This window comes from Heterodontus francisci, chromosome 8 (genome assembly GCF_036365525.1).
Source record: "Heterodontus francisci isolate sHetFra1 chromosome 8, sHetFra1.hap1, whole genome shotgun sequence".
In the NCBI taxonomy this organism is placed as follows: Eukaryota; Metazoa; Chordata; class Chondrichthyes; order Heterodontiformes; family Heterodontidae; genus Heterodontus; species Heterodontus francisci.
Genome location: NC_090378.1, coordinates 124,190,193 through 124,207,287, shown reverse-complemented (window position 1 = coordinate 124,207,287; position 17,095 = coordinate 124,190,193). Strand labels below are relative to the sequence as shown.

Here is a 17,095-nt window from a genome sequence, read left to right as displayed (position 1 = left end):
CCTTATATCTAATAGGGAGGAATAGGGAGAGAGAGGAGTTGAACACGTGGCTGCAGGGATGGTGCAGGAGGGAGAGTTTTGGTTTCCTGGATAATTGGGGCTCTTTCTGGGGTAGGTGGGACCTCTACAAACAGGATGGTCTTCACCTGAACCAGAGGGGTACCAATATCCTGGGGGGGAGGTTTGCTAGTGCTCTTCGGGGGGGTTTAAACTAATTCAGCAGGGGAATGGGAACCTAAATTGTAGTGCCAGTGTACAGGATGTTGAGAGTAGTGAGGTCAGGGATATGGTTACAAGGACGCAAGAGGGCACTGGCAAGCAAGAACCTGGTTTAAAGTGTGTCTATTTCAATGCCAGGAGCATCCAGAATAAGGTGGGTGAGCTTGCAGCATGGGTTGGTACCTGGGATCTCGATGTAGTGGCCATTTCGGAGACATGGGTAGAGCGGGGCAGGAATGGATGTTGCAGATTCCGGGATTTAGATGTTTCAGTAAGAACAGAGAAGATGGTAAAAGAGGGGGGGGTGTGGCATTGTTAATCAAGGAGAGTATTACAGCGACAGAAAGGACGTTTGAGGACTCGTCTACTGAGGTAGTATGGGCCGAGGTTAGAAACAGGAGAGGTGAGGTTACCCTGTTGGGAGTCTTTTATAGACCTCCGAATAGTTCCAGAGATGTAGAGGAAAGGATAGCGAAGATGATTCTCGACAGGGGCGAGAGTAACAGGGTAGTTGTTATGCGGGACTTTAACTTTCCAAATATCGACTGGAAATACTATAGTTCGAGTACTTTAGATGGGTCAGTTTTTGTCCAGTGTGTGCAGGAGGGTTTTCTGACACAGTATGTAGACAGGCCAACCAGGGGCGATGCCACATTGGATTTGGTACTGGGAAATGAACCCGGCCAGGTGTTAGATTTAGATGTAGGTGAGCACTTTGGTGATAGTGATCACAATTCGGTTAGGTTTACCTTAGCGATGGGCAGGGACAGGTATATACCGCAGGGCAAGAATTATAACTGGGGGAAAGGAAATTATGATGCGATTAGGCAAGATTTAGGATGCGTAGGATGGGGAAGGAAACTGCAGGGGATGGGAACAATCGAAATGTGGAGCTTATTCAAGGAGCAGCTACTGTGTGTCCTTGATAAGTATGTACCTGTGAGGCAGGGAGGAAGTTGTCGTGCGAGGGAGCCGTGGTTTACTAAAGAAGTTGAAGCGCTTGTCAAGAGGAAGAAGAAGGCCTATGTTAGGATGAGACGTGAAGGCTCAGTTAGGGCGCTTGAGAGCTACAAGCTAGCCACGAAGGATCTAAAGGGAGAGCTAAGAAGAGCAAGGAGAGGACACGAGAAGTCATTGGTGGATCGGATCAGGGAAAACCCTAAGGCTTTCTATAGGTATATCAGGAATAAAAGAATGACTAGAGTTAGATTAGGGCCAATCAAGGATAGTAGTGGGAAGTTGTGTGTGGAATCAGAGGAGATAGGGGAAGTGTTAAATGAATATTTTGCGTCAGTATTTACAGTAGAGAAAGAAAATGTTGTTGAGAATACTGAGATTCAGGCTACGAGGCTAGATGGGATTGAGGTTCACAAGGAGGAGGTGTTAGCAATTTTGGAAAGTGTGAAAATAGATAAGTCCCCTGGGCCAGATGGGATTTATCCGAGGATTCTCTGGGAAGCTAGGGAGGAGATTGCAGAGCCTTTGTCCTTGATCTTTATGTCGTCATTGTCGACAGGAATAGTGCCGGAAGACTGGAGGATAGCAAATGTTGTCCCCTTGTTCAAGAAGGGGAGTAGAGACAGCCCTGGTAATTATAGACCTGTGAGCCTTACTTCGGTTGTGGGTAAAATGTTGGAAAAGGTTATAAGAGACAGGATTTATAATCATCTTGAAAAGAATAAGTTCATTAGAGCACGGTTTTGTGAAGGGTAGGTCGTGCCTCACAAACCTTGTTGAGTTTTTCGAGAAGGTGACCAAACAGATGGATGAGGGTAAAGCAGTGGATGTGGTGTATATGGATTTCAGTAAGGCGTTTGATAAGGTTCCCCACGGTAGGCTATTGCAGAAAATATGGAAGTATGGGGTTGAAGGTGATTTAGAGCTTTGGATCAGAAATTGGCTAGCTGAAAGAAGACAGAGGGTGGTGGTTGATGGCAAATGTTCATCCTGGAGTTTAGTTACTAGTGGTGTACCACAAGGATCTGTTTTGGGGCCACTGCTGTTTGTCATTTTTATAAATGACCTGGAAGAGGGTGTAGAAGGGTGGGTTAGTAAATTTGCAGATGACACTAAGGTCGGTGGAGTTGTGGATAGTGCCGAAGGATGTTGTCGGGTACAGAGGGACATAGATAGGCTGCAGAGCTGGGCTGAGAGATGGCAATTGGAGTTTAATGCGGAAAAGTGTGAGGTGATTCACTTTGGAAGGAGTAACAGGAATGCAGAGTACTGGGCTAATGGGAAGATTCTTGGTAGTGTAGATGAACAGAGAGATCTTGGTGTCCAGGTGCATAAATCCCTGAAGGTTGCTAACCAGGTTAATAGGGCTGTTAAGAAGGCATATGGTGTGTTAGCTTTTATTAGTAGGGGGGTCGAGTTTCGGAGCCACGAGGTCATGCTGCAGCTGTACAAAACTCTGGTGAGACCGCACCTGGAGTATTGCGTGCAGTTCTGGTCACCGCATTATAGGAAGGATGTGGAAGCTATGGAAAGGGTGCAGAGGAGATTTACTAGGATGTTGCCTGGTATGGAGGGAAGGTCTTACGAGGAAAGGCTGAGGGACTTGAGGTTGTTTTCGTTGGAGAGAAGGAGGAGGAGAGGTGACTTAATAGAGACATATAAGATAATCAGAGGGTTGGACAGGGTGGATAGTGAGAGCCTTTTTCCTCGGATGGTGATGGCAAACACGAGGGGACATAGCTTCAAGTTGAGGGGTGATAGATATAGGACAGATGTGAGAGGTAGTTTCTTTACTCAGAGAGTAGTAGGGGCGTGGAACGCCCTGCCTGCAGCAGTAGTAGATTCGCCAACTTTAAGGGCATTTAAGTGGTCATTGGATAGACATATGGATGAAAATGGAATAGTGTAGGTCAGATGGTTTCACAGGTCGGCGCAACATCGAGGGCCGAAGGGCCTGTACTGCGCTGTAATGTTCTAATAAAAAAAAAACTCGGCCTGACTGTCCTCTATTATAGGGGTGTCCAAGTCTTGGTGATCTAACCCTCAGAGCCCAAGCAACCAAGTTATTTTTATACTTATATTTTTTATTTGCTTGGTTTGTCCTGTTTGAATATTGTTGAAGGTTTATAAAGATCTTTTTGTAACCCACTTCTGCCTTACTGTTGGAGAAAGCCAAATCCGAACCCCAAGACCTGTTTCTATAAGTATCTTCAAATGCATGCAAAATAATTTTATATGAGCCCCAAGGCTCATATATGTAACCTCCAAAGATGAAAACTTGGGAACACCATTACCTCCAAGTCCCTTTCCAAGTCAAACTTCATCCTGACTTGGATTTATATTGCCGTTCCTTCAGCGTCATTGGGTCAAACTTCTGGAGCTCCCTACCTGATGGCACTGTGGGAGTATCTTCACCACATGAACTGCTGCAGTTCAAGAAAGTAGCTCAGCACCACCTTCTCAGGGCAACTAGGAATGGGCAATAAATACTGGCCTTGCTAGTGACACCCTTATCCCAAGAATAAATTAAAAAGAAACAGCCTTAATTTATTGAGTTTAAAATGACAGTATTAGAAGTTTCCAAATTGCCAATTAGAATTTTATTTCTAAACATTTTTGCTTCCCCTGAAAAACAGTTACTGACTCTATCTTGCATGTATATTTCTAGTGCAATCACCTCAGTTCTGCGAGCCTGGCTGGATCTGTGCTCTGAAGACTTCTGCGAGGTGCCAAATTACACGTGCCTGCAGAAGCTTCTTGAACACCTGAGGCAGACGATGCCAGGCTCGGACCTGGAGAAACGTGCCCACCAACTCCTCGAACAATTTCAGCAGCAAGATTTGGCAGCACAGGAGCTGGACAGTAAGATTAATCTTTGTGTAGCAATGAAAAAAGTTGTTTCAATTTTAAAAGCTATGGAGGTGGAGGGTGGGATTGGGGGAGATATGTTCCCCTTTTTTGATGATGGCTGCAATTGCAATTCTGGAGCTTATTTTCAATTCATCACTGAGAAGTTATATTACACCATGCAGGTAGAGTAACATAAGAGCCAGAAACACTCTTACTCCAAATTCCATTCCTTCAAAAGAGAATCTGTTTTTTTACTGTATTGCAAATCTCACCAGTCAGCTTTTGATGTAACATTTAAACTATTGCAGCAGGACAAAGGAACCAGTTAGAAGAGTTTTTTTAAATGACGAGTTATTATAGTGTGGAATGCTTTACCTCAAATAACATCATTTAAGAGTGAATTGGATCATCATTTGAACAATATAACAGGATCTGGGAAGCAGGACAGGAAAATGAAATTGCAGTTGATGGATCCAGTTGAGAGTTAAGGACCAGCACAGACAACTTTGGCCAACTGACTGCCTTCTGTGTTGTAATTTCTGTGTTTCAAAGTGAAGCATCTTTATAAATAGCTTGAATTGCTGCCAGTTGAATAGTTAATTCCATGGCTTAATGGCAATCAAAGGTATTGAGTATTTGAGTCACTATGAAAGATAAGATAATTTAATTATGCAATGGATTTTGATGAAATTAATGAAATTGGTATAATGACATTTTGCCACTAAATTCACCAATGATCTTTTAGATCAGTGTTGTCAAATGGAAATCACCGAGGTGCCAAACATGTGGCGACATCAGCACCATTTTAGCCATCTGTACTAATTATAGTAAAAACATCCCAGTGTTGCAGAATTACCAATTGAATATTGTAACGGCCGAGGTGGGAGGAGTGCACTGTTTATTCTAGTTCCCCTTCTCCACAGGTCACAACATATATTTACATTTTTTCCCACTTTCCGATACGGTCAATCATAGACTCCATTTTTATCCCAGAATAAAACACAGCAACCAGGTTTCTTTAATAAACAACAAAATGATTAGTTTATTATAAAACAAGTCTTAATTAGTAATGAATCAAAGCATAAACACACAGATCAAAATATAAATGCTCGCTTTTTTTCTTAGTGCCACCCACCCACCTCCCTCTATCTCGCACACTCACACACACACACTCACACACACACACACACACACACACACACACACACACACACACACACACACACACACACACACACACACACACACATAGACTTGCTAACCCTTGAAGAAAAACAGGGAAGATATGAAAAGTTGTCAGAAGTCCTTTTCTGGTTTGGCGTCCCAAATATGGGTAAACAGCTGTCACTGGGATCTTCCTAAAACAGTTCTTGTCAGGCAGCGTTGAAGATTAGTATGGGCAGGCTTTCCAGGGAAACTGCAGTCACAGGTTTCAGGAGGTTTCTTACACTTGCTTCTCAGCTTCTCAAGAGATGGAAAACTGGCATGCTTTTTCAAAGAGCTGGAACAGAGTGAACTGGGTGTTGCTTCCTTGGCAAGTTCCTTTACTCCAACTGCCTTTTCAAACCATTGTCCACATCCCAACTCACAGTCCAAAGTGAAAGCAAAACCAATGTCACAAGAATCAAGCTTCCTGACCCCTATCAATCTTGAGCTGTTCCTCCTTTGTGAATGTCTTTCTCCAAGTCAAAAACAACCCCTGCTGGGTAATTATTTGAAGATAATTCCAGTAACTTTTTATAATCCAGACCTCTCAGTGACCCTTGTTTTAAAAAAACCATACATGGACTCCTTTTCAGTTTTAAAACACAAATCGTCAAAATTTAACAAAAAAATGGAAGCACTCCGAATAATATGTCTGCACAAATGAAAGAATCAGTTCTGAATGGGATAGTGATGCAGCCAAGAGTTCATTTGGGCATGTTGTGTCAAACTTTTCATTTTGAACAGTAATCTGAAGTAAACTAATTCACGACACCCATGAGTTCATGCAGACTCTGTCCAATGGTTTTGAAGTTCAGTTGGGTTTCCTTTTGGATTTTTGAAATTACTTCAGAATTCATATTTCAGTTAATTTGATTAGAAATAAATCATGGAGTGAGTGCTGTGCTGATGTTGATTGGAAGAGGTTCCTTTTTGTCTTTTGTGCCAAATTCTTATTTTCCACTCAAATTTCAACTTTTTGTAAAGTCTAAATCTGTCCAAGTATCGCAGAGGCCCTTCCAACACATCACTGCACTTCTGGAAGGGACCCAAGAAAAGTTTACCTCTCCTTCTCCAAACCCCAACCTCAATTCAAGGGATTACCATTATTTAATACACAAGAGCAAATCCTGCGGAGTTCATCTTCCGCTTGAGGTTGCATTATCGTCTGATTCACAGAATTGTTCCAGTGCTAAAGGAGACCATTCAGCCCATCGTGTTTGCACTGGCTCTCTGAAAAAGCAATTCCCTCAGTTCCATTCCCCTGCCTTCTCTTGTAACTTTCTGGGTAATTTCCTCTTCAGCTGTTGCTGTCAATGGTATTATTGTTATACTCTGTGACTTACTGTATTGCAAGGTTATTTTTGAAACAAGAACTGTTAAATCAGTTGGAAGATTTGATCAGGCAGAGATTACTTCCCCGTCCATTGTGTTTGTTTAATGGGGACGCATCAATAAACAAAATTGTTTTCTTGCCACTTCAGTGCTCTCATTAAGAGGCTTTGACTGACATATTGTACAAGACTAATTTTACCAAATCTAGATTAAAAAATACAGAAGTAAGAACATTTTTAAAGCAGTGAACAATTTCCAATCACGCAAGTTTGAGCCAATTCTTTTGTTAGATGTTTTAGTTAAGTGCTGTGAACTTTGGGCACAAAATAAATGTTCTTTTTTCAATTTGCACAGATAGTTACCATGGAAAGATCATGTTCAACCGGGGTGAGGAGGGCGATGCAAAGGTCGAGGAAGTTGAAGATAAACAGGATATCTTCTCCTTCCCATCAGGCCTAGTTGCAGAACAACTGACATATATGGATGCTGTGAGTAAAGAAGAATTTGAGACCATTTTGTCGGTCCAGTTACTCAATTACTCTAACTGTGATGTTTCAGAATGCAGTAAGCATTCTGATCTCTCTTCACATCATTAGTACTATTAGTGCTCCATTAGTCTCGATAACTCAGAGTTCACTTCACAATGCAGCGTTCTAAGACTTCAAAACATGTTTGACATGTGACTTCAGTATGAAGATTGGAATGTCTGTCAGTGAAAACTTCAACAGCCTTCTTCGTTTTTCTGAATATGAATGTCATGTGAAATAAGTAGCTTGGGAGAAGACTGAAAACCCCTTATTGCAACATGCAATACTGGGCTTCTGCACGATGGATAAGTAATAGTTCACGATTAAAGCGACAATGTTCAGAGTTGAGATAAAAATTGTAACAAATATGAGCAGGCCAGTGCATTTTTTTTTAAATTTGCAGATAAAACCTGATTCCAGCTTGTGTGAAAAAGCTTGGCAAACGTATCATTACAATGATATAACATGTTAAACATGTCGAAATGCAACCAATCAGTTTGAATGGGATATGATTGTGATGAGGTTGATCTGACAGATTTCAATGGACAGTACAACTGAGCAGGTTGCAAAACCAACCTTTCACCCCATCCCAGCAGTTTCCTATGGGCAGGTTGTTAAAGTTATCACCCATGATCTGCTTCTCAAAGAAAATTTTTTTAGAAATACTTTTCAACAAAACTTTTTATAATCTAAGTTAGAAATATAGTGTAACTGAAACTCTTACTTTATGCAAGTCTTTTCAGATTTCGAGGATTTTGGAAGAGGGGAATTTTTTTTCAATAAAAGCATTCTACAAATTGAGTTCCTTTAACCAAAGTTAGCTCTCCCCCAGATCAGGTAGCTAAGTATCTGCACGTTTATCACCCTTAACCCAATTCCTTTCCTCATCTACATGCTGCCCCATAGTGATATCATCTGCAGACATGAGGGTTAGCTTCTACATGTACGCTAACTCTACCTCCCTGCCATATCTCTTGACCTCTCCACTGCCATTGTGCTGCTAGACTGGTAGTTTATTATTCAGTTGTGCATGAAATTTCCTGCCATTGAACATGGGGAAGATTGAAGGCATTGCCTTTCTTCAATATCCACCTGAAACTGCCGCCTGGCGGAACCAAACTGTCCACATTCTAAGTGTCCCATTCAAACCCATCAAAAAGAGAATTTACTTCCACCTCTAACATTGCCTCCCTTCATTCATACTTCAGCCCATCTTCCACTAAGACCATCATCCATGCCTTTGTCATCTTCGTATTCAACTGTTACAAAGCTCTCCTGTCCAGCCTCCCAAGAATCCAAATTTCTGCTGTCTGTATCCTATCCTGCACAAGGTCTCATTCCCCTATCATCCCTGTCCTCATTGACCAACACTAGCCCTGTCTCCCAATGCCTAGTGTTTAAATTTCTCATCTTTGTGTTTAATTTCTTTCAGTTTGTCCCTTCCTATCCATCTGAGCTCTTTCAACCCCTCACCATTTCTCTAACTCTGGCCTTTACACTGATGTCCCATGCTCAAGTTTCCTCTCTAAACCTTTTTTGCCTCTTTGCCTCCCTCTGCCCCTTTATGACCCTCCTTAAAACCTACCTCTTCGACCAAGCTTTTAGTCACCCATCCTAAAATTGTTTTTTTTGGACCCATCATTCTTTTTTTCTGATTATGTGTTTTTGAATCTATTTGAGAGGGTCTCCTATGTTGAAGGTGGAGCCACTGAAGTTCCCTCTTGCCTTATTTTTGGCCTTTCCCAAAGCTTCTGTTCAGACAGTGATCTTGGTTTTCATTTGAAGAGCATGTCTACCAAGTGTATGAAGGATGAGGTGTTCTTTTGCATCTGTTAATAAAGTGATTGTAGTTTGTACTACCAAACATTTTAATTTGTGCATTTGTGGTTTGTGAAGAGTAGATAATCTGGTCAAAAATAATCTTTGATTTCCCTTTGTCTGTGCACATTCTGGGCAGAGATTTGTCTCAAATGGTGGCACAAAAGGTGTGGTATTGGATCGGCCACCCGTGATACATAGCACCCAATATTAGCGGGCAGCCAATCCAATAGTGCACATTTTGTGCCACCAGCCAAGGCAAATATCTCCTTCTATATCTATGTGGTCATCATAAACTTGGTCGCTGTTAAACCATGTCTTTTAGCTTTAACTATTATTATGACCCAGTGAGAAATGTCTCGGGATCACTCTCAGCCTTCACCTGGTCTTACCGTAACAGGGTTTAATTTTAAAAACACTGTTTTTTTAGCGCCCCCTTGGTGAATCCTTGTTCACTGCTTTCCAATTATAAGGCAAAGAAACTAGCACAAACAGGCTTTCTCAGGTTTAAAGAAGAAAAGTTGAAATTTCTGAAACTTAAAAATGAACTCTCTACGGATACATGACACACCCATGCTAACATGCATATATGATACACACATGCAAATAGAGACAGAAAAGAGTAGAAGAAAAATAAAGTGGAAAAGTTTGAGGCAATATCTGAAGAGTTGTTGTTATGGTTCTTTGAGCTCACTGCAGAGTCCTTGACTGTAGGCAGATCTTGCTTTTCGTTGAGGCCCAGTATTCTTCTTAAACCTTGTTCGCTGTCGGAGACTTTTCACTTTTGGGGTTCATATGTCTTCAGTGGATTCAGAGGCTTGTGAGAAAGAGATGGGAGCAGATAGGAGAGAGATCTTCTCAGTCCAGGAACAAACAGACACTCTGCCTTCAAACTCTCTGTGGCCAGTTCAAAAGAACAAGCTGGAATAGCGAGAGAGTCACGTGACCAGCTGGTCTAACCAGTCCTGGCCCTTGTGGATTGCATCTTCCTTAGCAGGCCCTGGAATGCACATCCTCACCTTCGATGTCTGTTAGTATGTAAATGTTTTTTTTCAGCCACGACTGATCTGTTTAACAAGTTATTTCCTTGCTCCAACAAGTTATAAATCAATGTTCTTGACAATATTGATGTACCTTATTCCTGGCAGGTGGGGGCCTAGTATGACATTATGTTATTGCAAAGCAGCATGGCTATTTGACCTTTAAATGGATAATTTTTGTTTGTACTGCAGTGTTTAAGTGGTCCATGGTACTGGAAACATCTTTAGTCTTTGTCTTTTTCACTTTTGATCAGGAACTGTTCAAGAAAGTAGTGATCCACCACTGCCTGGGCTGCATCTGGTCACAGCGCCACAAAAAACAAAATCAGCACCTGGCGACAACCATCCGGGCCACAATCACACAATTTAATAACATCACTAAATGTGTGATCAGCAGCATCCTAAAAGACCGAAATCTGAAGCCAGACCAGAGAGCCAGGTTGCTTGAGAAGTGGATCACTATTGCTGAGGTACTGCGTTGTTTATCGATGAGACTATATGAAAGGCCAAAGGCTACAGTAAGGGAAGCCACCAAGGTGGAAGAGAGCCTATAAGTCAAGACCAAGCAGCTCAGGAATCGGTGATTAGATGTTAAGCTCAGGTTTTGAAAACTTATTAGATTGTTGGAGAGGGAAGATCTGAGCAAGGGAGGTTTATGAGGAAGAAGAGTTTGAATGCTTCTGTAGAATGGTGAATCCTGGCACTATTTCCATTCTGCTAAACTTTGTCTTTGCCCTATACCTGAATATACGCACATTCCAACAGGTATGATTGGAAAGAGATAAAGAGTGGGAATTTTGACTGACTTATTTTTCTCTCTGCCACCATTGGGCCAAGTGCATGGAGGACACTCTCGCTGCTGTCTTGGCTGAGATTAGCTAACTCAGTATCAACAGTTTTATTTTAGTCCAAACGTAGCAAATAGAAGTGCATTTGGTTTTCTGATTTTTGTATGCTTTTCTTTAGATGGTTATCTTGTGCTGCCAGTCCTGCCCATCAGCTCTTTACACTAGACATTACAATTTATTATTCATCAGCCAAATACAATGAACAGGAAGGCTTCCCCCTCCCCTCTTTCCCCCCCCCACATTACGATGTCCCAGACACCGCCATCACCATCCCCGCGTATGTCCTGTTCCACCGGCAGGACAGACCTAGCAGAGGTGGCGGCACAGTGGTATACAGTTGGGAGGGAGTTGCCCTTTGAGTCTCATGGCATCAGGTCAAACATGGGCAAGGAAACGTCCTGCTGATTTCCACCTACCACCCTTCCTCAGCTGATGAATCAGTACTCCTCCAGGTTGAACAGCACTTGGAGAACCACTGAAGATGGCAAGGGCACAGAATGTATTTTGGATAAGGGGCTTCAATGTCCATCAACAAGAGTGGCTTGATATCACCACTCCTGACCAAGCTGGCCGAGCCCTAAAGGACAAAGTTGCGATACTGGGTCTGGGGCAGGTGGTGAGGGAACCAACAAGAGGGAAAAACAGACTTGACCTCGTCCTCACCAGTCTGCCTGCTGCAGATGCATCTGTCCATGACAGTAGGGTAGAAGTGACCACCGCACAGTCCTTGTGGAGATGAAGTCCCACCTTCGCGTTGAGGATACCCTCTATCGTGTTGTGTGGCACTCCCACTGTGCTAAATTAGATAGACTTCAAACAGATCTAGCAATGCCAAAGTGAGCAACCATGAGGCACTGTGGGCCATCAGTAACAGCAGAACTGTACTCAACCACAATCTGTAACCTCATGGCCCAGCATATCCTACACTCTACCATCAAGCCAGGAGACCAACTCTGGTTCAATGAGGAGTGCAGGAGGGCATGCTAGGAGCAGCACCAGGCATACCTCAAAATGAGGTATCAACTTGGTGAAGCTAGAACCCAGAACTACTTGTGTGCCAAACTTCGTAAGCAGCATGCAATAGACAGAGCTAAGCGATTCCATAACCTACGGATCAAATCTAAGCTCTGCAGTCCTGCCACATCCAGTCGTGAATGGTGGTGGACAATTAAACAAATTACTGGAGGAGGAGGCTCCACAAATATCCTTATCCTCAATAATGGGGGAGCCCAGCACAAGTGCAAAGATAAGGCCCTTCAGCTGCTTGATCAATGTAGAAATGTGTAGAAATGCAGCAAGACCTGGACAGTATCCAGGCTTGGGCTGATAAGTGGCAAATCACATTTGCAATAATCTTCAGCCAGAAGTGCCGAGTTGATGATCTATTTTGGCCTCCTCTTGAAGTCCCCAGCATCACAGATGCCAGTCTTCAGCCAATTCAATTCACTCCGCATGATATCAAGAAATGACTGAAGGCACTGGATACTGCAAAGGCTATGAGCCCTGACAACATTCTGGCAATAGTACTGAAGACCTGTGCGCCCAAGCCAAGCTGTTCCAGTACAGCTATAACACTGGCATCTACCCGGCAATGTGGAAAATTGCTCAGGTATGTCCTATACACAAAAAGCACGACAAGTTCAACCCGGCCAATTACTGCCCCATCAGTCTACTCACAGTCATCAGTAACGTGATGGAAGGTGTCATTGACAGTGCTATCAAGCAGCGCTTGCTTAGCAATAATCTGCTCACTGACGCTCAGTTTGTGTTCCGCCAGAGCCACTCAGTTTCTGACCTCATTACAGCCTTGGTTCAAACTTGGACAAAAGATCTAACCTCAAGAGGTGAGGTGAGAATGACTGCACTTGACATCAAGGCAGCATTTGACCGTGTATGGCATCAAGGAGCCCTCGCAAAACTGGAGTCAATGGGAATCGGGGGGAAAACTCTCCACTTTTTTTTTATTAATTCATGGGATGTGGGCATCACTGGCCAGGCCAGCATTTATTGCCCATCCCTAATTGCCCTTGAGAAGGTGGTGGTGAACTGCCTTCTTGAACCGCTGCTGTCCCTTTGGGGTAGGTATACCCACAGTGTTGTTAGGAAGGGAGTTCCAGGATTTTGACCCAGTGACAGTGAAGAAATGGCGATATAGTTCCATGTCAGGATGGTGTGTGACTTGGAGGGGAACTTGCAGGGAGTGGTGGTGTTCCCATGTATTTGCTGCCCTTGTCCTTCTAGTTGGTAGAGGTCGCGGGTTTGGAAGGTACTGTCTAAGGAACCTTGGTGCATTGCTGCAGTGCATCTTGTAGATGGTACACACTGCTGCCACTGTGCGTCGGTGATGGAGGGAGTCATACTTAGCGTAAAGGAAGATGGTAGTGGTTGTTGGAGGCCAATCATCTCAGCTTTAGAACATGATTGCAGGAGTCCCTCGGGGTAGTGTCCGAGGCCCAACCATCTACAGCTAGTTCATCAATGACCTTCCTTCAATCCTAAGGTCAGAGGTGGGGATGTTTGCTGATGATTGCACCATGTTCAGCATCATTTGTTACTCTGCAGATACTGAAGCTGTCTGTGTAGAAATGCAGCAAGACCTGGACAATATCCAGGCTTGGGCTGATAAATGGCAAATCACATTTGCGCCACGTAAGTGCCAGACAATGACCATCTCCAACAAGAGAGAAACCAACCATCTCCCCTTGACATTCAATGGCATTACGATCGCTGAAACCCCACTATCAACATCCTAGGGGTTACCATTGGCTAAAAACTGAACTGGAGTAGCCATGTAAATACCATGGCTGCAAGAACAAGTCAGAGGCTGGGAATCCTGCGGCGAATAACTCATCTCCTGATTCCCCAAAGACTGTCCACCATCTACAAGGCAAAAATCAGGAGTATGATGGAATACTCTCCCCTTGCTTGGATGGGTGCAGTTCCAACAACACTCAAGAAGCTCAACACCATCCAGGACAAAGCAGCCCACTTGATTGGCACGCCATCCGCAAACATTCACTTCCTCAACCACCGACGCACAATGGCAGCAGTGTGTGCCATCTACAGGGTGTACTGCAGCAATGCATCAAGACTCCTTAGACAGCACCTTCCAAACCCGCGTCCTCTACCACCTAGAAGGACAAGGACAGCAGATGCTTGGGAACACCACCACCTGCAAGTTCCCCTCCAATCCACACACCATCCTGACTTGGAATTATACTGTCATTCCTTCACTGTCGCTGGGTCAAAATCCTGGAACTCCCTTCTTAACAGCACTGTGGGTGTGCCTACCCCACATGGACTGCAGCAGTTCAAGAAGGCAGCTCATCACCACCTTCTCAAGGGCAATCAGAGATGGGCAATAAATGCTGGCCAAGCCAGCGATGCCCACATCTCATGAATGAACAAAAAGAACACCCCACCACTCCCTAAAAGAGTCTGTGTCTGTGTCATGCTCATTCTGAAGTCTCCTTCGGTGTCAATCACCATAGCTGTAGACCACCCATCAAAAATTGACAGATGATGAACTGAAGAGGTTGTTATAGCATCAAAATAAGTGAATAGCAAACTGTGAGTTGTCAAGAAGTGTGAAATTGTTTTTTCCATGAATCTGTTTTTAATGCTGTTATTTTCACAGCTGACCTTTTTGGTAGAACAGTTCAAAAGTCTGAGGTATCAGGAAACTAGCAGGCACTGGTATTTACAAAGAACTCTCTTGTTGTCCTTCTAGAAATCCAGAACAATTAACAATTACTCCTCACTCCGGGCCATTGTTGCAGCCCTGCAGTCCAGCCCAATTTATAAATTGAGGAAGACTTGGGCTGCTGTGTCAAAGTAAGTTCCTTTTCCAAAGTAGCCATGTAATGTTTGTCATAAAAATGTGATGATGAGTTGCAGATTCTACCCTGAGCTTCCTTGCACAGTGAGCTTCAGATTCTAGATGTGTTGGCAGGGCTACCAGAGACACTATGGTGCACCTCTAACAACTGGCTCATTGCCAGAAGTCTGTCTTCCTTTTGCTCGAGAATGTGAGTTACTGAGCAGTTTTCTTCAGTAGAATAATAAAACTGTTCAGCAACTTAAACTTTAAAGTATTGTGTTCCAAAATTGATCTGCTGTTAGATGTAACTGGCCATAAAATACTCCCTCTGTGGATATGTTGTGTCCAGTAAAGGGCTGCTACCTGACCTGAACCCAACAGGACCCGACGACATGTGTCGGTTTCGGGTCGGGTCGGGCTCCTCTTCCAGGTCCGGCTTTCAGGCTCGGGTCGGGTGGAGCCAGGTCGAGTCCAGGTCGGGCTCGGCTCGGGTCGGGTCAGGTCAGACACAGGCGGTAAGTGCTCTGCAGGTAAGTATTGAAATTAAAAAACTTACCTAAGCTGGGAGATCGGGACGAAACTGAGTCTGCGCAGTGAGCGAGTGACGTCACCATGACATCATCACGCATGCGCTGCAGCTTCCTGAATTAAGTAAAGGGATGGTCGGGTTGGGCTCGGGGGGGGTCGAGTTGAGGTCAGGCTTGGGTTGGGTTGGGCTCGGGGCAAAATCGGAGGGATTGGGTCGTGCTTGGGTCGGCTGTGGTTCGGTCGGGTTCAGGTCGGGTTCTTTTTCCTGACCTGAGTAGGCCTTTAGTGTCCAGTGATGTACGATGGTGGTTTGACACAATCTTTTATCTCCTGAGGAAGTGCGCTAAATCCTTTAAAGCACGTTGCCACAGACAATTTGATCCTGTCTGAATTTTTAGGTTTCTTGAAAGTTCTGCCAGGAGATTTACAAAAAGCTAGCTAATGCCCTGCATTGCATTTAGTTCTGAGAAATACTTAAACCCTTTTCAACCCCCCATTATCTCTGATTAAGAAGGGGAAAATAGAGTACGAGAGCAAGCTTGCAGGGAACATAAAAACCGACTGTAAAAGTTTCTCTAGGTATGTGAAGAGAAAAAGATTAGTGAAGACAAATAAAGGTCCCTTACGGTCAGAAACAGGGGGATTTATTATGGGGAACAAAGAAATGGCTGACCAACTAAATGCATACTTTGGTTCTGTCTTCACAAAGGAAGACACAAATATCATACCAGAAATGTTAGGGAACACAGGGTTTAGTGAGAGAGAAGAACTGTAGGAAATCAGTATTAGTAGAGAAATGGTGTTGGGGAAATTGATGGGATTGAAGGCCGATAAACCCCCAGGGCCTGATGGTCTGCATCCCAGAGTACTTAAGGAAGTGGCCCCAGAAATAGTAGATGCATTGGTGGTCATCTTCCAAGATTCTATCGACTCTGGAACAGTTCCTACAGATTGGAGGATAGTTAATGTAACCCCACTATTTAAAAGGGAGATAGAAAGAAAGCAGGGAATTATTGACCAGTCAGCCTGACGTTGGTAGTGGGGAAAATTCTAGAGTCCATTATCAAAGATTTTATAGCAGAGCACTTGGATAACAGTGGTAGAATCGGACAGAGTCAGCATGGATTTACGAAAGGGAAATCATGCTTGACAAATCTACTAGAATTCTTCGAGGATAAAACGAGTAGAATTGATGAGGGGGAGCCAGTGGATGTGTTTTGTTTGGACTTTCAGAAGGCTTTCGACAAAATCTCACATAAGAGATTAGCATGTAAAATTAAAGCGCATGGGATTGTGAGGGATAGAAAATTGGTTGGCAGACAGGAAACAAAGAGTAGGGAACAATGGGTCTTTTTCCGAATGGCAGGCAATGACTAGTGTGGTACCACAGGGATCGATGCGAGGACCCCATCTATTCAGAATATATATTCATGATTTAGATGAGGGAACTAAATGTAATATCTCCAAATTTGCAGCTGACACAAAACTGGGAGGGAGGGTAACTAGTGAGGAGGATGCAGAGAGGCTTCAGGGTGATTTGGACAAGTTGAGTGAGTGGGTAAATGCAAGGCAGATGCAGTATAATGTGGATAAATGTGAGGTTATCCACTTTGGTAGCAAAAACAGGAAGGCAGATTATTATCTGAACGGCTATAAACTGAGAGAGGGAAATATGCAACGAGACCTGGGTGTTCTCGTACACCAGTCGCTGAAGATAAGCATGCAGGTCCAACAGGCGGTAAAAAAGGCAAATGGTATGTTGGCCTTCATAGTGAGAGGATTCGAGTACAGGAGCAGGGATGTCTTGCTGCAATTATACAGGGCCTTGGTGGTGCCACACCTGGAATATTGTGTGCAGTTTTGGTCTCCTTATCTGAGGAAGGATGTTCTTGCTCGAGGGAGTGCAGCAAAGGTTTTCCAGACTGATTCCTGGGATGGCGGGACTGACGT

At 43.7% G+C, this 17,095-nt stretch overlaps 1 protein-coding gene across 1 annotated transcript in view; it reads left to right on the top strand.

Moving 5' to 3' along the window:
* LOC137373264 (ral guanine nucleotide dissociation stimulator-like 1) overlaps positions 1-17,095 on the top strand; it is a 68,935-nt gene that overhangs the window by 17,875 nt on the left and 33,965 nt on the right. The window contains exons 5-9 of the mRNA XM_068038114.1: positions 3,845-4,038; positions 6,919-7,052; positions 10,204-10,419; positions 14,528-14,631; positions 14,721-14,825. Of these exons, the coding sequence (XP_067894215.1) occupies positions 3,845-4,038; positions 6,919-7,052; positions 10,204-10,419; positions 14,528-14,631; positions 14,721-14,825 (753 nt within the window). The remainder of the gene's footprint in view (positions 1-3,844; positions 4,039-6,918; positions 7,053-10,203; positions 10,420-14,527; positions 14,632-14,720; positions 14,826-17,095) is intronic.